This window comes from Oryzias latipes, chromosome 3 (genome assembly GCF_002234675.1).
Source record: "Oryzias latipes chromosome 3, ASM223467v1".
Taxonomy (NCBI): Eukaryota; Metazoa; Chordata; class Actinopteri; order Beloniformes; family Adrianichthyidae; genus Oryzias; species Oryzias latipes.
The window spans coordinates 36,892,451-36,914,694 of NC_019861.2; the positions used below are offsets into that span (position 1 = coordinate 36,892,451).

Here is a 22,244-nt window from a genome sequence, read left to right on the forward strand (position 1 = left end):
TTTTCACGTTCCACCATCCATTTTAGAAGAACAAACACTCACCTGAGCACAGGTGTTAGCTCACCTTTGCACTAATAGCTTGCATGACTGAATGACTGAAATATTTCACACTAGTTGGTTTTAAGGCATAAGTATGCGTGTGTGAACACTATCTGTTTTGTGTACATGTCGACAGGTGGACATTTTTGCAGCTAGCAGGTGTGTTTATAACATTTGAGTGTGTGTGTGGACGGGCCCCGCCCTTTTTGTACTGCATTTGAACCTTACCATAATGATTAACAACCAGTAAACTTGTTGCTGTATGCTGCTTCATGGTCTTATCCCCCTTCCCCTCCTATTATCACCCCCTACCCCCCCCTCTCTCTAGCGTCCCTCTCTCTTCTTCCCCTCTTTCCTTTTCCGTCCGGTCCAACACCAAAGATTTTCAGACATGATTGAAATTAATAAAGTTTGGCCTCAATTACAAAAGGGGTTTATTCAGACATACCTTTGGTTTGTCTGAAGATGAATAACCCCTCTTGTTAAAGCAAAATATGTCCAACACAAGAGGCCCTCAGCTCTCGTCTGTCTGCCCAGCTGTTGGACAGGACAAGTTAAAAAAAAAAAAAAAAAAAGAATCTATGTGTACTGGTGGCAAGGTACTTGTATGGTGTAGACAGCATCATATTAATCTAGGAGACATTAAGGTCTGATCAACCTTATGCCTACTCTGAACCTGTATGACAGGTAATTATCTAATTGACTGTGAAGCTTAGAGCTTTCTTGGAGCCCTTGCTTAGTGATGAGGTTTCGTTTTCTATTAGATATATTTTGGCGAAATCTAGGAGGGGATGATGTAGCCCATGTAATATTTTTTTGTGTTAATTTCACCAAAATCGCTTTTGTTGTATTTATTTTGTTGTTTTTATGGGAATGTTTTAAGCGGAGACTTTTATTTTTGTGGTTCGCTGCTACTTCCTGTCCTTTCGCAGCATCCACCTCAGTCTCTGTGAGGACTGCAGAGAGGAGGAGCGTGTGGAAGTGAGACCTGAAGCGACGTTTATGTCCTGCATTTTTGTTTTCACACAGTAAATACCCTTAAATGGATGGCAATCCCTGTGTGACTAGGGATGGGTACCGTGCCCCGGTATTGATCCAGCCCGGGGGCCGCATTCTTCAAGACCGCAGTATCGTTAAGATCTGACCTAAACGGTTCTGCTATCGGTACTGGAGAACTCACTTTTTCTTTTTCTTTTTTTGTGTCCCACAAAATGTAAGCGTTATCTGCCATATTTAACTCACCAAGTCAGTCAATTTTCCGTTAATTAATGATGATATTAATTTTGGTATTCTCGTTGAAGCGGAGAGCTCTGTCTGTCTATTTGTGTGCACGGGGGGCGGGGCTGTTGTTCAGACAGCACGTGCCGCGCGCGCACACACACAAGACAAGGCAGCGCACACACAGTCAGTGGCGATCTCGTAGGGGACACGTGAGCGCCCTAGACTAAGAACTAACGTTTCTGCATAAAAATTATTAAGTTTGCCGACCATGCTACTACGATGACCGTATGTTGCGCTGTTTGTGCAGAACAGGCTGGGGCAGCGGGAGGGGGGTGGGGGGAGCATACAACAAACAGGTAGAGAGGCGGGGCTTAGACTCACCGCTTATGATTCCAGACCCGCGACAAACTATCAGCTGCTTCCTAATACTTAATAATAATTAATAACTAATGATAGTTGTCATCCGTAAAATTAATATCATTTATTGGGTTTACTGGATTTAAAGAAAAATAAATGGAGTTGGCAAAATAGAAAGGAGTCTGCATCAAAGTGAATTTGTTTCCATCATTGAACTTAACTTAACTCTGGTGTTTGACAGACAGAAAAGTCTATTCAAGGTTGTGGAAAATGGACAAAAGATCAAAGGAAACATCACACTCATAAATAATAAAAACAATTAGATTAAATAATTAAATACATATCCTGTCTGGAACACTCTCATGTATAAAGTAAAATGTTTTGTTAAAAAAAACAATGTTGTTGCATAGTGAGGAAATAAAACACTTTATGTTCTTAATTTGTTATTTATTTATTTATTTTTCGTCCTCAAAAAGTACCGATAAGAGTACCGGATCGATAAGCAGTATCGATAAGAGTAGTAGTATCGTTAAAACCTTAACGATACCCATCCCTATGTGTGACACTATTTATTCATTGAAGACAAAACGCAGAGGATTTAAGACAATGCTGCACGCACCCAGCAGCTAGAGTGCGCCCGGCTACAAGCAGCTCCTACTCACCTCCTGTGTCTATCTTTGTCTTATTGAGAAAGGATTCAACAATTATGATCCTGAGGGAAAAACAAAAGTGTGATAAAGTTCAGACAGTAGAAACATTGACATTGAGACACATTTTCACACTTTCTTGTTATTCACAGCTTAACAGAGATCCTGATTCTGGAAAACATACAGAGTTCTCTTGTTTGGTCCAAACCAGAGTTCAGCTGAACTTTCACATCTGACCAAACAAGAGAACCATCAGAGGAAACCAGCTGGAACGTGGATGAAACATCTGATGGAAAAGTGACTTAAACCACGCTAACACCTCAGCTGGTCTCCTTTAATAGACACATCCTGCTCCATCCTAGAACATGTAAAAAATAAAACTTTATATTTGAATAAGAAAAGGAGGGTCATGGATATAAATAAATAATATTTACATTAGTGTAAACATTTTAAATTCCTGATTTTGTTTCTCACCACAAATCGTTACATAACATCTTTAGGATATTTTCAGTGATTTCAAAACCTTTTGTTTTTAAACAGGCTAAAATTACACTGTTAACTAGTCTAAGCCTTTGTGCACGTGGAAATGCACGAGTCTTTATATTGGCATTTGTGTCTCTGTGTGTGATTATGTGTGCATGTGTGTGTGTGTGTGTTATACCTGGTTGCTGGACATTTGCTCTCCACATCGTCACCCTTGTTCATGGAAGGGTCTTTAGGGAGGCAAAAATCATCGTTTATCAACTCTTTGTAAGCTCGCAGTCCATAATAAATGTTGCCATCCTCCTCTTCTTCCTACACATACATGTAAACACACGTGCACAGAAACACACACGTGCACGTCTGAGTTCTCTCTGTCTTCATCTCATCATCTTCATATTTTGAGAAACTCACCTCAACTTCAATCGGTTCTTCTTTCAGTTTCTTGATGAAATCTTCCTGTTGATCCTTTAGGTCCTTTTTACCAATAAGAACAAAGTCGTTCCTCTGAGCCTGTTGGAGACACCCCCCCCCCCCCCCCCCATCAGTAAATACATCTATGACTTCTTCAGAAATGCAGCAGTTTTCCCAGAACTATTTCAGAAACTCTTGGAGATGAGACTTTGCATGGAACATGAATCAGCCTCCAACCTGCCTGGACCCATGGAAAAACCATCATGGATCGGCCCACTTCCAATGTGGGATTTCTTTCAGAGAAGAACTTCCAGTGGTCTGAAGACCAGAGCTCCCCCTAGAGGTGACTGTGATGTCACCTACAGAAAAACAGCCTTTGGACAAAATGCTCTTTCTGTGAAGGCCGGTATATTTTGGAACAATCTCTCCCTCTGTTGGAGAATGTGCAACACTACAGACTTTCTAAACCCGCCTTAAACAGAGCTTGAAAGTAAACCTGGAATCATTGATGTTGAAGCTGTAACTTTGCATCTTCCTCTGATGTTTTGTTTTGATTTTATTTACGGATTTCTAATGTTTTGTATTTAAACTCTCTTCTCATCGTTCTGTTGTATAGGACTGGACGATAAATTTATTTTATTGATTAATTATATTTGTTGTTTTTGATGATTTCTTTTTAGGAAAATCTGCATTTTCTTTTCCCAGCTCTTTGTTTTCTTGGGTTTCTGTTGTTAGCATTAAGATCAGCCTGTCTCTCATAAAACACAGATCGAGTAGCAACAATGTGAAAACAGCAGCAAAGAGGACATTCTTCCACGAGGCCAAGAAAATAAACACTAACATACGCCCAGCTAGAACAGCCCTCCACCTCCTGTAACTTCTTCTAACTGCCTTCGGTTGCCGTTTAGTTTTGTCTGATGAAGCAGCAGAACATGTGAGGATTTTTTCCTGGATCCAGAAAGAACTGGAGGATAAACCAGTTGGACTCACAGCAGCAACACAAAGTGTAATAAAAAGTGTCGATTTTGGAGACATTGACTGTGTCTAAATTCCTGCCCTAACCCCTATATTCTAAAATCTATGTAGTGCCCTGGATTGTAAAAGCAGTTTGGACACCACGCTCATTACTTTTTTTTAAATGTGGAAATGACGTTATAGATTTCACAAAGGTAAAATCTCATTGATATGAGCCTTTTATTGACGATCATTTGTGAATCCACGGTTTTATGAAAATGAAAACATTATTGATTTATTTAAAAATTACATTTAAATACATTTTTGGGCAAAAATGGTTCAGACACAATGCATTGTGGTCTATATTCACCGATCTAGTGAGCATTGATGTACATTGTTTTTTTTCACAGACTTCTGGAAAATTTCTAGGGGGACTGGATTTTGGAGATTCAGACAGCACTAGAATATGGCAAACACACTTTATGTTGCACTGTTTAGTGAATAGTGAAGCAATTTGGACACAGCCATTGATGTTGTTACACAGTGATCCTACAATGCTAAATCCAACAATGCTAGCATGCTATGATGCTATGCTAACAAGCTGTTCCGTGTGTCGCCTCCATGTGATCAGGAAGTGGTTTATAGTCAGACTACATTTCCACGAACCAGACATTAAGATGTGGTGGATAAATACAACAAAATTAATTCATAGAATGTTAATAAAACCAGCGATCATCATGAGGTACGTCAGTCGAAAATACAAGACTCCTATGGTGAGGCAAGCAAGGAAGTTGAATTGATCAAACATCTTCATTAACGAGCATTTAACAAAACGTAATGCGGATATTGCCAAGAAAACACCTCATCTAAGGAAGCAGGGGAAAATCTAGAACACTTGGACAACCAATTGTAAAGTTTTCATCAGGCTGAACAGGGGTCCAGAGGAAGTAAAAGTGCTACTGATCAGGAATATCACTGAACTGGACAGATATCAGTAATCGCCGCTTCTGGGATATCAAGGTAACAAACTATCAGACACAACCATGAGGAACAATAACTTAACTGCATGGATGTCAGCCGAACATCACAGAAGCTAACGGATCTGGATCAACTGATGCTAAGGACATTTGAGTACACTGCTCATAATATACAGGACATAGAGCATGACACTCATCCAATCAACAACTTTTTCCCCACCATCAAGGATGACTGCTGTTACTATACTGAGGATCACTACAACCAGAACGTTGAGACTAAAGATAAAGTGTCAATTATCCACATTAATAGCAGAGGCATGTATAGAAACTTTAACAATATCAAGGAACATTTACATACATTCTTACATCCATTTAGTGTAATAGCGATATCAGAAACTTGGTTTAACACAGAAAAGGGAGTTATGGACTTAGATGGCTATGAACTAAGATCCAACAATAGACTCAATAAGGGTGGAGGAGGAGTGGCATTGTATGTTCATAATACCGTGAAATTCCAGGTGTTAGAAAGCTTGTTAACTGTGATTGACAATATACCGTAATTTCCTAACTATAAGCCGCTACTTTTTTCCTGCTCTTACAGCCCTGCGGCTTATTCAGTCGTCGTTCTCTTTCAGCTTTTCCGATCAGGGGTCGCCACAGCGGACAAGTCGCATGGTAAACTTGGCAATGTTTTACGCCGGATGCCCTTCCTGACGCAACCTTCTTAAAGCAACCGGGCTTGGGACCGGCACAGAAGTAGAGAAGGGAACAGGAAGCAGCCCGGATTCGAACCCTGGTTTCACGGACGGAAGGCGTCGCAAACCAGCACGAGCTGAACCGGCTCACATCTGCGGCTTATTCAGTGACGCAGCTAATTTATGGATTTAATTGGCGGCCTCCATGTGCGTACTTCCGGACTCAGTGCATGGTTTGAATTCTCTATCCATCTCCAAGCAACAAGTCATTTATTTTTCAACACACCTCTTAGCAGCCAAACAGCATGGACTTCACTTCAGGTCTTAGACACTTCAGTCATGGTTCAACAAAAAGAAACACGCATGCCCGGCCGCATCCCAGAATCCTTTTGTGCCATTAGACCCAACGTGCACGTGATCGCCGCTACAATATGATGAAGCTTTCAAGTTAAAAGCAATCGTTAAAAGAAGCATGAAAAATCCACCATCACCAATGGGTTTGGAAAAGCTGGTCAGCTGCATGACGGAAAAGCTGCAATCTGCAGCTGGGCTGCACGTAAATATGTGGGAATAACATCAGCCTTTACTTTGTCTTGACACGACTGGAAACACAAATTGACGTGATCGTTTTTAACTGTTTCTAAGGACTGAGCGGAATTTTGCTCACAGCTCACAGCCTCTGTGTGAGCTGGAGACATGTTCTCCTGCTGCTTGTTCACATAAAGCTGCGGGACCAATGGCAGTCTGATGGCTCCCACACGTAACAACGCAGGAAGGGGAGACAAGGAGCGCGCGGGGCGAGCGCGGAGCGCAGAGGCGTCCGCGGAGCAACAGTGTTTGTTGTGGAAGGAAACTTCTGACGCACGCGCCGCGCTAAGGCGCGTGTACCGCGCTAAGGCGCGCGCTTCTCAGTCGCCGCTGCTTTATTTTACTGGTGTGTTTTTTTAACCAGCCCTGTTACTTTTTTTTTCTTTTTAACAACTTTATTGCACATTATGCCATTTTACAAGACAGTACTTTTAGGTGTGCAATAAAAAAAAAAAAAAACACAACAGCATATATCAAATATACATCTGTAACATACAGAAGAACAAGAATAGAAATAGAAATACCAGCCCTGTTACTAGCATAATGCTGCCGCGACACAAGCGGAACGAGAGCTGTTCTTCCGTTCGCCCCTCCATCCACTGCTGCTCCTTGCTCTTAAACACGTACAACAGTGTGGCGAGCCGGGGATTAGACCCGCCTTTACCCCCTAAGACTCATGGGAAATGGGGGATCGCGGATGTAAATTTCCTCATCATAACTGAAGGATGTAATGTTGATTATATGGTTACTGTTTGTAATTTTATGTAGGATAACTTGATTGTCAATAAGTAAAAAAAAATAAAATAAATAAAAATAAAAAAAACCATAACTGAGAAACTGAACAGAATAGAGCTCCATGCTGTTTGGCAGTTGTGGGTGTATTTAAATGCATGAGCATGACGCAAGGCTGTCTCCTCCCACAGTGTGCCAATGACTTGCACACAGTCTGGGAGTCAGGATGTGATTTGTCAGTAAGGAATGTGAACACGCTGTGGAATGTTAACCCCGCCCACATTGAACCCGCCCACGTTGAGCCCGTGTATTTGATTCACCTTTGTCAGTGCAGTTGTGTATGCTTGAAAGGGGAAGAATCAGTGGAGCACATTTTGTCTCATTGGTAATTGTATGAGGAAGAAAGAGAACAGAGGGGAGGAAAATTTGAATGGTGCAATTTTTTTATGTCACTCAAAAAAATGATTCAAGCCCCTCTTTCATGTAACACAATAAAATTCTGTTTGTTTTATTTAAAAATATTTATTATAAAAGAATGTATCTACATTAGATTGACCTAAAACAAAATGTATTAATAGTTTCCCCTATAACTCCAGTAATCCAAAATAATTGAGTTCAAGTAAGGGGCATGCTGTTGAATGCTGTTTTCCTGTTTCTATTTATTTCTGATTTTTGCCGTCTTACGGCTACAATTTTTCACATATTTTAATCATTCAACTATTAAAATGTTCAACTCCTTCGTCTGATGCCTGGTATGACTTTTGGTCCTTCAAATCCTTCGACTTTTCAAAACTGAAAACTTTCGTTTGCTTTTTCCACGTAAAAAACGAACTGTGGCATGAAATCATTTCAACTCTGCTTCTCCCAATAAGACAATACACGACAAGCCTCATTTATGTAAATAATTAATCTATTTATACCGGCGGCTTTATGTCGTCACAAAAGTGTTAGCTCAGTGCGTTAGTTAGCTGGTTTAACACACAGAGGTTCTGAGTTTGAGGCTGACTTCAGACCGCTATTGCATGGTTTTTTTCCCTTGCCTTTCTTGATAAAATTGAGTTCGACTAACTCAATTATATTTCGTTACATGGAGGAATTTTCTTTGAGGTGGGGCTACTCATATTTATTGGATGGAAATCCTGACAAAACAATTAAATTGAGTTCATCCAATGAGTTATTTTTTTGAGTCTGTGAGGCCAGACAAAATGTATTAACTCCCTAATACATGCACATGGAAACTTGTAAAAGGCATAAGAAGACAGGAATCACTGTATAAATTCTCTAATTCAATTAAATATTTGTTTTTATTTAGCGCAAGTTCGAACTAAAGACGTCTCAATGGGCTTCATACCAGTAATTGTAAGGTAAAGATACAATGAAAAAGGGATCATGAATACAAAGAATGCATTAGGAAAACAATAAACTTTAACAAAACAGACTAACTAAACTGATATTCCTGCCTTTAGACCCCCCCCTTCACAGTAAGGAAAAACTCCTTAAAAACCGGTACGTGGCAATATTGCACATGGAAACTTGTAAAACCAAAGAAGAAGACAGGCTCAGCATGGGCGGGGTTAACATTCCACTATGTTGTGCAGTTCTGCAGGCTGCAGCCAGGGGTAGTTGGAGTATGTTGCCTAGTGCAGTGTTTTTCAACCTTTTTTGAGCCGCGGCACACCAGCATACCCAAAAAAAATAAAAAAAGCAGAAACTCATAGTCTGTTTTGATTTACACGCCCCCCCGGCAATCTGACGTGCATTTTTGTGATAATTGTGGCAGAAAAAGCAGGAAGTTGCAGATGTTTTTTCTAAAAGATGTAATAAAAGTTAAGTTACATACAAACTGTATGTTCGTTGTGGTTTCAAGACGTTTCACAAGGACGACTCATTGTGTGCTGAGACACTGTCCCTTTAAGCCAATGCATCATGGGAGCTGTAGTGTGAAAACTGCCACAAAAGGGCAGAAAGACTCACGTCTCTGAGCTTCATGGTTTTGTTCTCTTGTTCCACGGTCTGATACCGGATTCTGTGGAAAGCTACACCGCTAAAGACGAGCTTTAGCTGGTATTTCTGTTGGAACTGAGTGACTTATGAGCTAAATTGGAACAAGGAAGTTAAGACTTTAACCACTTCTGTATGGAAGCAAATATGTAGCATAAATAAAAAGCAAAGTCAAAACCAGAAATGCTTTTTCATTTTCAAAATGAAGCTGCATTTTTTGACTCAAAATTAAAAAGAAAAAACAATACTTCAAAATGCTTTTTCATTTCCTTCCTCAACACAGCTTATTTTGTTACTTAATTAAAATTAAAATGAAAATGGTATTTGACATTTCATTTTCCAGACGTTCTCTGGTAAATGTGTAGCATAATTCATTTAGACATGTCTAATTTGACAATTAAAATGAATTAATAGAAATGCTTTTTAATTTTCAAAATGAAGCTGCATTTTTTGACTCAAAATTAAAAAGAAAAAGCAATACTTCAAAATGCTTTTTCATGTTATACTTCAACACAGCTTTTTCTGTCACTTAATTAAAATGATAAAGAAAATGGTATTTGACATTTCATTTTCAAAAAGGTCCCTGGTAAATGTGTAGCATAATTCATTTAGAAATGTCTAATTTGACAATTAAAATGGATTAACAGAAATGCTTTTTAATTTTCAAAATGAAGCTGCATTTTTTGACTCAAAATTAAAATGAAAAAGCAATATTTCAAAATGCTTTTTCATTTTATACTTAAAACCGCTTATTTTGTGTCATAATTAAAACGAAAATGCAAAGAGGGGATTGCATTTGCATTTTAACATCCACCCTGCGCACCTTGTCACAATATTCATTTCGAAAAAGCATTAGCAGAGGGGAGGCGGGGCGATGACGTCACTGCTTTCTCCGTGTGTCCGGCTGCTGACTGACGCACACACACGCACCAGGAGCAGACTGTGTTAGCGGCAGAGACGAGGGTTTTGTGATGGTTGTGAACTTCTGATGAGTTTCCACAGCTTCTCAGGACTACATAGCAGCATGTCCGCCTTCTGCGGTCCTCCTCCGGACGCACGCGGACAAGCTTTGTTCTTCGGACCGCCAGCTGCCTTCGCACAGCGGAGCGCGAAGCTCCCGACAATCGCTGAAGGAGGAAATGCTGCTGCGATCTGAGAAACCATCATATGAATTTGTGTTTCCAGTGGTGTCCAGAACAAAATAAAGACTGATTCCCACATATTTACACATTTATCTGCAGCTTTGCGGTGAATTTGCTGTTTGATGACAGCTGGAGCTCCATCAACAGACAGCAGATTTCTCCATGCTAAACGTTGCTGGTTGGACCAAAAACACTCATTCAGCGCGAAGCTGCAGGAGACTATCTTCATAATGTGCTTTTATTACAGTTGTGCTAATATTTTACGGCCTGCTCTGCTCGATCATATGTTTGTAAATCCGTGCGGTCAGACGCTAAAGTTGGTTTACGATTCACAGCTTCTGATTCGCGAGGGCACTAAAGGAACATTCTGCTGCATTTTTCACATTAAGATTACGTAAAACCGGGTCCTGTTCAAAAACCGCTGGACCTGGCCTGCTCAAACCTGGATTCCTGGATCTTAATAAATCAAACAGCAAATTCACCGCAAAGCTGCAGATAAATGTGTAAATATCTGGGAATTACATGTCTTTATTTTGTTCTGGACACCACTGGAAACACAAATTCATATGATGGTTTCTCAGATCGCAGCAGCATTTCCGCCTTCAGTGATCGTCGGGAGCTTCGCGCTCCGCTATGTGAAGGCAGCTGGCGGTCCAAAGAACAAAGCTTGTCCGCGTGCGTCCGGAGGAGGACCGCAGAAGGCGGACATGCAGCTATGTAGTCCTGAGAAGCTGTGGAAACTCATCAGAAGTTCACAACCATCACAAAACCCTCGTCTCTGCCGCTAACACAGTCTGCTCCTGGTGTGTGTGTGTGCGTCAGTCAGCAGCCGGACACACAGAGAGAGCAGTGACGTCATCGCCCCGCCTCCCCTCTGCTAATGCTTTTTCGAAATGAATATTGTGACAAGGTGCGCAGGGTGGATGTTAAAATGCAAATGCAATCCCCTCTTTGCATTTTCGTTTTAATTATGACACAGAATAAGCAGTTTTAAGTATAAAATGAAAAATCATTTTGAAATATTGCTTTTTCTTTTTAATTTTGAGTCAAAAAATGCAGCTTCATTTTGAAAATTAAAAAGCATTTCTGGTTTTGACTTTGCTTTTTATTTATGCTACATAATCGCTTCCATACTTCTGATTGGTCAGACTGATGACATGTGATTAAGCCTTCAAGAATGATTGATGGAGTCGTGGAGTCAGTAAAAGCTGCGGGACTTTTCAGAAAACAGTTATAGCTGCAGCTAAATCGCGTTACCGTCATTCTTATCAAAATGTCTTTAACAGAATCAAATAAACACAAAGAAAAAAGTATTTTATGATCTTTCATATTCCTAACTTCTCAGTGTTTTATCAGGACCTGTTTGGATGAACAAAGAGCTGAAATCCTGGAGATGGAAAATGTTGTTAGATCAGTGAATGACGGCAATTTTCCACGGCACACTTGACCATCTCCCACGGCGCACTGGTTTTTCAACCAGTGTGCCGCGGCGAATGAATGCATGAAAAAGGTGAAAAAGTTAAAGAAACTAAATTCAGCTGAAAGTCAAACTTCTGACTGAATTCTCTTTTCCTCAGATTCTGTCATGTTTACTCATCTGATCTCGAAAACCTGCATTTTTAGAATTTGCATAAAGAATTTGTAAGTTTTCTCTTTTAAGTGGAAAAAAGTTCTGATTGGCTGGAAAACACTTACCATTTCATTGAGGAAACGCTTAGCCCACTTCTTTTTATCCTTTCGCTCTTCCTGAAACAAACACCAAACAAACATCAGATCAAAACACGTCATCATTGTGGATTTTTCTTTTGTGTCACAAAGTCAAAACTTCTAAAGTAGATCCATGTACCATGTATTCATCAGGGGGACCAGATCCTCCTCAGCCCAATCAGCCAGAAATGGAGAGAGGGGGAAAGAAACCCCATGGACCCCGGAGCACCCCCGGCAAAAGAACCCACCCACCCAGCCAGGTGCATCAGAGGCCCCCCAACAGGTCCCCTCTGGCACCACAGAGCACAAATAACCCAGACAACAGGACCCCAAGGCCAAAGCCACAGGTAAGGTGGGCTCAGCCGTACCGGACGGCAGAGATCTGGGCCAGGGGGCGCTGGACACACAGACGTGGGCCAAAGGGGGAGCCAGGACCCAGAAGACCCAGGAGCCACCCACCACCCATTTGGAGTCTCATCAGCACAGGCAGGGTGTGCAGTTTTTGTGCTGCAGGTACAATGGGGGGTCTCCAGTGGGGTAGCCAGCCACCAGGCACCAAAGCCCCCCCTTCCATCCCATGCCACAGCAGCTAAACACCCAACATGGCCCCTGGCTAAACCCGACCAGCAGCCACCGCTCTCCCCGCACTCAGAGGAAACCGACCCAGGAACTGCTGCGTCCTGCTACCCAAGTGTGCAGCCCCCCCACCTCCCAGGCAACCAGGGCCATGATTTTTGTAAATGATGCACATTATATTCCTTGTAATGTATTTGAAAATGTTTCATTTGAGGAAATGCAAATGTCAAACATTTTCTAGTTTCAACCAAAGATTAGAGGACACTCTGACTTTAGCATTGATTATTTAGACTGACAAGTTTGTCCCTGAAGGGTCCACGACAACGTCACAAGTTCAAATCAAAGTAAAGTCTGTGATACAGAGTCATCAATGAGTTTGATTCAAGGTTCAAGTCATTGTTTTACTCCTTTAAGTTTGAGACTAAAACAAGTCTCAGTGGAGCCAAGTTGAAGTTTCTGATCCAAGTCAAGTTTGATGGGAACTCTTGCTTAGACTTCAATCTTCTCTGAGGATCAAATCCAAGTCTGAGTTTCTCTTTCAAACCATTAGAGCCTCAACTTTCCACAGAGCAGCAGTTTTCTCTGGATCAGACTCACCTCATACAAGCAGAACTTGGTTTCAAACACGCCTTTCTTGATCAGATCCTCAAGATCATCTGTCAGAAACAACAACATATCTCTGTGAGAAGATGCTGCACTGCTGCACATTTTCTATGCTGATGATGTGTTTCTGATAAACCTAACAAACAGCAGCTCCTACTCACCTCCTGTGTCTATCTTTGTCTCATTGAGAATGGAATCAACAATCCTGATCCTGAGGGAAAAACAAAAGTGTGATAAAGTTCAGACAATAGAAACATTGACAGTGAGACACGTTTTCAGACTTTCTCCTGTTGTTGTTAATCACAGCTTAACAGAGATCCTGATTCTGGAAAACAAACAGAGTTCTCTTGTTTGGTCCAAACCAGAGTTCAGCTGAACTTTCACATCAGACCAAACAAGAGAACCATCAGAGGAAACCAGCTGGAACGTGGATGAAACATCTGATGGAAAAGTGACTTAAACCACGCTAACACCTCAGCTGGTCTCCTTTAATAGACACATCCTGCTGCGTCCTAGAACATTTTAAAAATAAAACGTTTTATTTAAATAAGAAAAGGAGGGTCATGAATATAAAAAAAGAATATTTTACATTACTGTAAACATTTTAAATTCCTGATTTTGTTTCAATCCACAGATCGTTACATAAGATCTTTAGGATATTTTCAGTGATTTCAAAACCTTTTGTTTTTAAACAGGCTAAAATTACACTTGTGCTGCCGATGTGGGTACCGGATGTTCTCGGGTTGCCCGATGTTCTCGGGGACCTTCGACCAATGATGACGTCCCACTATTTCATTGGTTGTAAGTTGCCACGACCAATGAGTTAACGTCGCTAAGTTTTTTTTTAAACTTTATTGACAATTGCGGTATCATACATTAACAATGACATTGTTAATGTATGACAGCAGAGGGCACACTCTGGACCTGCTCATCACAAAGGGGGTTAATATTCACAATGTCAGTGTGGTTGATGTCGCCCTCTCTGATCATTTCTGTGTATTCTTTGACCTGTCTGTTTCTCCCAAACCACCGCCTGGCCCTGCAGTTGTCCAAAGGAGACAAATAAATGAGAGCACTAGGGCACAGTTTGTAGAAATGGTAGACCTTGAAAACGCCTCTGGTGCCAATGTTGATGAAATGCTGAATTCTGTTACTTCTAGCATCTTGAATGTTCTGGATGCCATTGCCCCTATGAAGGTTAAATTGAGAAAACATAGACAGAAAGCTCCCTGGAGGAACGATGATCTAGTCAGGGCACAGAAACAACAGTGCCGCAGAGCTGAACGACAGTGGCGCAAGTCAAAACTCCAGGTTCATTATGAAATGTATAAGGGGGAGTTGTACGCTTACAACCAGATCTTATGCAGAACAAGGGAAAGGTACTTCTCTGAAATCATTGGAAGTTGCAGCAGCAACTCTCGTGTCCTGTTCACAACAGTTAACAGATTAACTAACCCTCCAACCCAGCTACCAATAGAACTAGTTTGCACACCTAAATGTAATGAGTTTGCTGTATTTTTTAATGACAAGGTTCAGGGCATTAAAAAAGCCATCAACTCCACAACACATATAACTATCGAACGGCCACCTACTCACTCTAAGCTGACTCACTTTGTACCTGTCACTGACCAAACTGTCCAAAAGACCATCACCCGTCTGAGCTTGTCTACATGCTGCCTTGATGTGTTACCCACTAGATTTCTAAAGTCTGTCCTGAACAGTGTGTTGCCATCAATTACTCAAATAGTTAACATGTCTCTTCAATCTGGAATATTTCCAGAGGCCTTAAAAACTGCAGTCATTAAACCTCTCTTGAAGAAGAGCGGTCTTGATCCCACTGTACTGAATAATTACAGACCTATCTCTAATCTGCCATTTTTAGGAAAAGTCCTTGAAAAAGTTGTCTACCAACAGCTCACTGATTTTCTCTTATTAAACAATTCATTTGATGTTTTCCAGTCAGGTTTTAGACCCCATCATAGCACAGAAACTGCTCTTATCAAGGTAACCAACGACATCCGCCTGAACACTGATGATGGCAAAGTCTCTGTCTTAATCCTGCTAGACCTGAGTGCTGCCTTTGATACTGTTGATCATGGGATCCTTTTGCACAGACTCCAAGACTGGGTTGGCATCTCTGGATCTGCCCTAAGTTGGCTCAAGTCTTATCTAGAAGACAGGAAATATTTTGTTGAAATTGGGAGTTGTGTCTCAGACTACATGGCCTTGACTTGTGGTGTGCCCCAGGGATCGATCCTGGGACCCCTTCTGTTCAACCTCTACATGCTGCCACTAGGGCAGTTAATACGCAGTAATAACATATCTTATCACAACTATGCAGATGATACTCAGATCTATGTGTCACTGACAACAGGTGAATATGGGCCGGTGGATTCACTCAGCCACTGCCTCCAACAGATCAGTGCGTGGATGCAGAACAACTTTCTACAGCTAAACTCAAACAAGACCGAAGTTATTATTTTTGGCCCACAGAAACAAAGAGAAAGAGTCAGTAGCTACCTTCATTCTCTGTCTCTTAAACCCTCAAATCAAGTCAGAAACCTAGGGGTAATCATGGACTCTGACCTGAACTTTAACAGCCATATCAAGTCAGTAACATCAGCGGCATTTTACCATCTGAAAAACATTGTCAAAATCAAAAACATAGTGTCAAAACCAGACCTGGAGATACTTATTCATGCATTTGTCTCCAGCAGGTTAGACTACTGTAACGGCCTGCTCACCGGCCTCTCCAAACGAGCTGTAAAACAGCTTCAGTACATCCAGAATGCTGCTGCTCGAGTCCTGACCAGAACCAGGAAGTATGATCACATTAGTCCTGTGCTCAGGTCTTTGCACTGGCTCCCTGTACCTCAAAGAATAGACTTCAAAGCAGCTCTGCTTGTGTACAAGTCTCTCCATGGCCGAGCACCAAAGTACATCTCTGACATGTTAGTGCCATATGAACCATCTCGTACTCTGAGGACCTCAGGGGCCGGCCTCCTGTTGATTCCCAGAGTCAGAACTAAACAAGGGGAATCAGCGTTTCAATATTCTGCAGCTAAAATCTGGAACAGCCTCCCTGAAGTCGTAAGACAGGCCTCTTCTGTGTTCATGTTCAAATCTAGACTTAAAACATTTCTGTTCAGCCGTGTATATGACTGAAAGGTCCTATCTGCACTTTTCTTTCCTTTCCTTCCTTTATTTTTAAATCATTTTTCAAATTTTTTTCTTTTCTTTTAAAGTAAATTTTACGTTGATTTCAATGATGTATTGTGATTTTAATGCATTTTTCTGTTTTGTGAAGCACCTTGAATTACTTTGTGTACGAATTGTGCTATACAAATAAACTTGCCTTGCCTTGCCTTGCCTTAACATTAATAACGAACAATAACAATGTAATCAATATTACCTCGAAGATCAGTCACCATTGCCAAACATAACATATAAACATTGAAAATAAAGAATAGAGGGTAAAAAAGAAACAATGAACATAACTTTTTTTTTTTTTTTTTTATACACTGTATTTTATCCCACGAAGGGAAATTCTTTCTCCGCATTTGACCCATCCCCTTGGGGAGCGGTGAGCTGCAGCCGAAACCGCGCTCGGGAGGCGGTAGCGTTAAGGGTCTTGCCTAAGGACCCTCACTGGGTGATGTTAACTGTCACCATTGATATGGTAATTGCCCCCAGTACCATTGCTCATTCCCCTCCGGGAATCGAACCCTGGTTTCCTGCGTGGTAGCTTCCCACCTTACCAACCGAGCTACCCAGCCGAATAACATCGGCCTTCATACATTTTCTTTCTTCTTTTTTGCCACGAATAAATAAAAACATAAGTAAAATAAAATAAAGGAACATAGAAAAAATCTAAATAGTCTAATAATAGTTAGGGGTACTCGTGAAGTTTGTATTTCTGAACAAAACTAAGCAATTTCAAGCCATTCTTCTTTTTCATATAATGAAGTGATTGAAAGTAAAAAAAGAGCTCTTTATTAAATGTTATAAAAAGTGGTTTGGTCTTCAAAATTTTATTTTTGTGCATATTATATTTATATATTTTTCCTTGCAATATCAGGATATTAAGAACTGTATTTTCTGGTCTATATGATACCACACCGAATAGAAATTTCTTTGAGTATAAATGAAATGGCATTGCAATTTTGGAAAAATACCAGAAGCAGAACTCATCCCAGAATTTTTTTATAATTCCACAGTTAAAGAATTTGCACTGCAGTTGTAACTTGACCTCACCAAGATGGCGGTGCTCTCCTCCCATGAGGAACCACGTAATGTCTCCTCTAGTGATAGAACTCATTGGAAGGAACCCCGAATGACCCCGAGAACATCCGGCAACCCGAGAACATCCGGTACCCACACCCCCTTTAGAAAAGCTGGCAGAGTAGTTGCTGCGCAGCATTATTGTCCCTTTCGGCTTGCCGTAGAATCTCGCAGCACCAACGTTCAAGCAGAGCAGTTGTGTTGTTCGTCATCTATTACATATTTCTCGTCACAACCCTGAAGTACATATGTCTCTAAGTTAATAATATTCAGATGACAGTGTTCAGTTTTTGCCCTTTCAAAGAATGTCTGCATATAAAAGGTTTTAAAAACGTTAGCAATGCTAATCGCGTTAGCCGGTCTATGGTGTTTTCAATGTAATGTTAGCATCCATGCTAATCGTCTTTTACATGTGTGCGAAAACTGGTAATTTTAGCACATATTATGGTTTTGTGTTTGCATAGTAACAAATAGTTGAATATTTGTTACGAGAGAAATAAGAATGTAACACATTGAAGTTTATTAATGTGTATTTCTGTATTTCAGTTTCACAGTAATTCTCATAAATGTCCAAAACGTACAAGCTGACTCCTGGATGTTTATTGAGGAACCTGTTAGCTGTCTGCCAAGCTAGAAATCACTCTAAAGTTCCGGTGAGGGCAGATAACACTGTTAACTAGCCTAAGCCTTTGTGCATGTGGATATGCACAAGTCTTTCTATTGGCATTTGTGTCTCTGTGTGTGATTATGTGTGTGTATGTGTGTGTATGTGTGTGTGTGTGTGTGTGTGGGTGTGTGTGTGTGTGTGTTATACCTGGTTGCTGGACGTTTGCTCTCCACATCGTCACTCTTGTTCATGGAAGAGTCTTTGGGGAGGCAAAGTTTAGCGTTCATCAACTCTTTGTTAGCTCTCAGTCCATAATAAATGTTGTCATCCTTCTCTTCTTCCTACACATACATGAACACACACACATGTGCACAGAAACACACACGTGCACGTCTGAGTTCTCTGTCTTCATCTCATCATCTTCATATTTTGGCAAACTCACCTCAACTACAAGCTCTTCTTCTTTCAGTTTCTTGATGAAAGCTTCCTGTTGATCCTTTAGGTCCTTTTTACCAATAAGAACAAAGTCGTTCCACTGAGCCTGTTGGAGACACCCCCCCCCCCCCCCCCCATCAGTAAATACATCTATGACAGTTTGTCAGAGGTTTGCTTGTTCTGCATCTTTTAGGAGAGTGATCAGAAAAGGTTCAGTCTGACATCACCACCCAAACATGGAAACGTCCCTTTGAGGCTTCAAAAACAGCTCAGATGAAACTGAAGCCGGGTTCTTGGATGTTCTGGTTCTTCTTCAGAAATGCAGCAGTTTTCCCAGAACTATTTCAGAAACTCTTGAAGATGAGACTTTGCATGGAACATGAATCAGCCTCCAATCTGCCTGGACCCATGGAAAAACCATCATGGATCGGCCCACTTCCAATGTGGGATTTCTTTCAGAGAAGAACTTCCAGTGGTCTGAAGACCAGAGCTCCCCCTAGAGGTGACTGTGATGTCACCTACAGAAAAACAGCCTTGGGACAAAATGCTCTTTCTGTGAAGGCCGGTATATTTTGGAACAATCTCTCCCTCTGTTGGAGAATGTCCAACACTACAGACTTTCTAAACCCGCCTTAAACAGCTTGAAAGTAAACCTGGAATCGTTGATGTTTAAGCTGTTACTTTGCATCTTCCTGTAATGTTTTACTTTGATTTTATGTACGGATTTCTGTTTCTTATTATTTAAACTCTCTTATCGTCGTTCTGTGGTGTAGGGCTGGACGATAAATCGATTTTATCGATCAATTAGATTTGTCGTTTTTGATGATTTCTTTTTAGGAAAATATGCATTTTCTTTTCCCAGCTCTTTGTTTTCTTGGGTTTCTGTTGTTAGCATTAAGATCAGCCCGTCTCTCATAAAACGCAGATCGAGTAGCAACAATGTGAAAACAGCAGCAAAGAGGACATTCTTCCACGAGGCCAAGAAAATAACCACTAGCACAACGTCATCGCCCCGCCTCCCCTCTGGAAATGCTCACTGTTCATGAATTTTGCTACAAACTTTATAGGGTGGATTTGAAAATGCAAATGCAATCCCCTCTTTGCATTTTCATTTTAATTATGACAGAGAATAAGCGGTTTTAAGTATAAAATGAAAAAGCATTTTGAAATATTGCTTTTTCATTTTAATTTTGAGGCATTTGATGCAGTTACATTTTGAAAATGAAAAAGCATTTCTGGTTTTGACTTTTCTTTTTATTTATGCTACACAATCGCTTCCATACATTTTGTATGTGTTTTTTTTTCTCTTCTGTTTTGTCCTCCCTCTCCAGTTCTGCACGATCAAATAAGGTTCTTACGACGGATATTTTGTGAGTGGTGGGGTGTTCTGAGCTCCATAATAAATATTGGTCTGTGTGAGCTGGTTCCCTGTGTATTTTTATTTTTATGTCCCTGTTTCCGTCGTGTGTAATGTTTATGTCCAGGAAGTTGATGGAGTTGTCTTTTTCCTCTTCATGTGTGAATTTGATTTGTCCCGTATCGTCCATGGTGTTCAGGTGGTCTGTGATCTCCTGCGTGTGTCCTGTTATGATCTTTTCCAGAATGTCATCGACGTAGCGTTTCCATAGGGTTGGACGGCAGTCCTCCGGTGCCGATGTTATTGCTTTCTTTTCCAGGTCCTCCATGAAAAAGCTGCACATTGTGGCTGATAGTGGGTCGCCCATGGGAAAGCCTTCCTTTTGTCTGTAAATTGTGTTACAGAATTGGAAATAGGTGGATATAGTGATCAAACAGAGAAGTTGTGTAATGTCGTTAACTGTGAGATTTGTGCGTTTCCTTGGCGATTTGTCTGCTGTTAACTGTTCCTGCACTGTTTGTAGTGTGGCTTCTACTGGAATCCTGGTGAATAATGATATTATGTCATGTGAGATGAATATTTCGTTTGCTTCCATCTTTGTGTTTTTGAGTTCTTCTGACAGCTGTTTTGCATTTTCACAATGGTAGTCTGTGTTTCCTAGGAGGGGTTTCAAAATATCGGCAATGAATTTAGATAGGTTGTATGTTACTTATCCCATGCTGTCTATTATGGGCCTTAGTGGTGCTCCAGGTTTGTGTATTTTTGGAGTGCCATAGATCCGGGGGATGATGCTGGCTGTTGGTATGAGGTGGTTGTAGGTTTGTTTGTCTATTTTCTTTTCCTCCTGTATGTCATGGTTTGAGTTTCTTTTGTTTTGGTTTTTGCTTTCTGTATTGTTCTGTCATGGTTTAGTTCTGTTTCCTGTTTTATTTTGAAAGGTTTCCTGCCTTGTCTTGTTTCTTGAGTTTTACTTCCTTTGGTCCCCATCTGCCCTGATCGTGTTCACCTGTGTCTTGTCTGCCCTGTCTGTATATAAGTCTTGTCTCTGCCTTCCTCCTGTGTTGTTCCATTATTCCTGTCTTGGTGTTCATGTCATGCTGTATAGTCTTGCCACGTTGTCTCTTGCCACATTGTCTCTTGCCACGTTCCATGTTTCAAGCCACGCCAAGTAAGTTTTGTTTTGTTTTGTTTTTGGTAAACCTGCTCAGCAGCGCTTTTTGTTTGTATTAAACCCCTTGCCCTGGAACTGTGTGCCTCCGCCTTTGCATTCTGGGTCCTACCGGCTTTCGAGCCACCCCACCACCGTGACACTGTAGCTGTTTCAGTATAGTCTTGAGTTTTCTCTTCTTTGCTTCTTTGGGGTCTCTTTTCAGGACCTCATAGGTGTTCCAGTCTTGAAGCATCTCATTCATTTGCTCTTCATATTGTTCGGTGTCCAGGATGACTGTGGTTCTGCCTTTGTCTGCTGTTAATATTGTGATTCCTCTATTGTTTTTCAAACTGTGGATAGCTGCCATTTCTTCTTTGGTTATGTTACTTGGTGGTAGTTTTGCGGTTTTGAGAATGCCTGCTATTTCATTGCGTAATGCTGCCTTTTCTCCTGGGTCCTGTATTCTTTCACATGCTAATTCGGTGGCTACGATGAACTCTTCATGCGGGATCTGTTTTGGGGTTATGGCGTAGTTTAATCTGTATGACAATACGCTACGTTCAGCTTCATATAGATATAGAGTGTGTTTTGATTGATTGCAGATCCATTTATCATTTATGGGGTTTTTGTGTTCTTGCTGTTTTGCTGCTTTGGCTATTAGTTTTTCAAGTTTTGCTATGTGACGTGTTTTTGTTTTTTCGTACTGACTGTTGTGTACGTTGCGTAGATGTCCTCTCAGGTTTGGCTCTGTTTCTTTGTCAAGCGAGTGTCGTTCTGTGAAGTCCTGTAGTTCCCGTTCCAACTGTGTTTCCAAAATGTTGATCTTGTTTGTTGTGCACCGGATTCTTTCTTTGGCCAGGATTATCCCGAACCTGGACAGATATCAGTAATCGCCGCTTCTGGGATATCAAGGTAACAAACTCTCAGACACAACCATGAGGAACAATAACTTAACTGCATGGATGTCAGCCAAACATCATAGAAGCTAACGGATCTGGATCAACTGATGCTAAGGACTTTTGAGTACACTGCTCATAATATACAGGACATAGAGCATGACACTCATCCAATCAACAACTTTTTCCCCACCATCAAGGATGATTGCTGTTACTATACTGAGGATCACTACAACCAGAACGTTGAGACTAAATATAAATTGTCAATTATCCACATTAATAGCAGAAGCATGTATAGAAACTTTAACAATATCAAGGAACATTTACATACATTCTTACATCCATTTAGTGTAATAGCAATATGAGAAACTAGGTTTAACACAGA

At 40.9% G+C, this 22,244-nt stretch overlaps 1 protein-coding gene across 3 annotated transcripts in view; it reads right to left on the reverse strand.

The window, feature by feature from the left end:
• The window catches only part of LOC105357636, a 315,534-nt gene that overhangs the window by 264,502 nt on the left and 28,788 nt on the right, over positions 1–22,244 (reverse strand). For 2 of the 3 annotated variants that reach the window (XM_023953741.1, XM_023953739.1), the window contains exons 9-16: positions 18,464–18,562; positions 18,229–18,362; positions 13,295–13,344; positions 13,128–13,186; positions 11,943–11,993; positions 3,159–3,257; positions 2,926–3,059; positions 2,280–2,329 (exon numbers count right to left, since the gene is read on the reverse strand). In XM_023953741.1, the coding sequence (XP_023809509.1) occupies positions 2,280–2,329; positions 2,926–3,059; positions 3,159–3,257; positions 11,943–11,993; positions 13,128–13,186; positions 13,295–13,344; positions 18,229–18,362; positions 18,464–18,562 (676 nt within the window). The remainder of the gene's footprint in view (positions 1–2,279; positions 2,330–2,925; positions 3,060–3,158; positions 3,258–11,942; positions 11,994–13,127; positions 13,187–13,294; positions 13,345–18,228; positions 18,363–18,463; positions 18,563–22,244) is intronic. The other variant, XM_023953740.1, reaches the window with a different exon arrangement.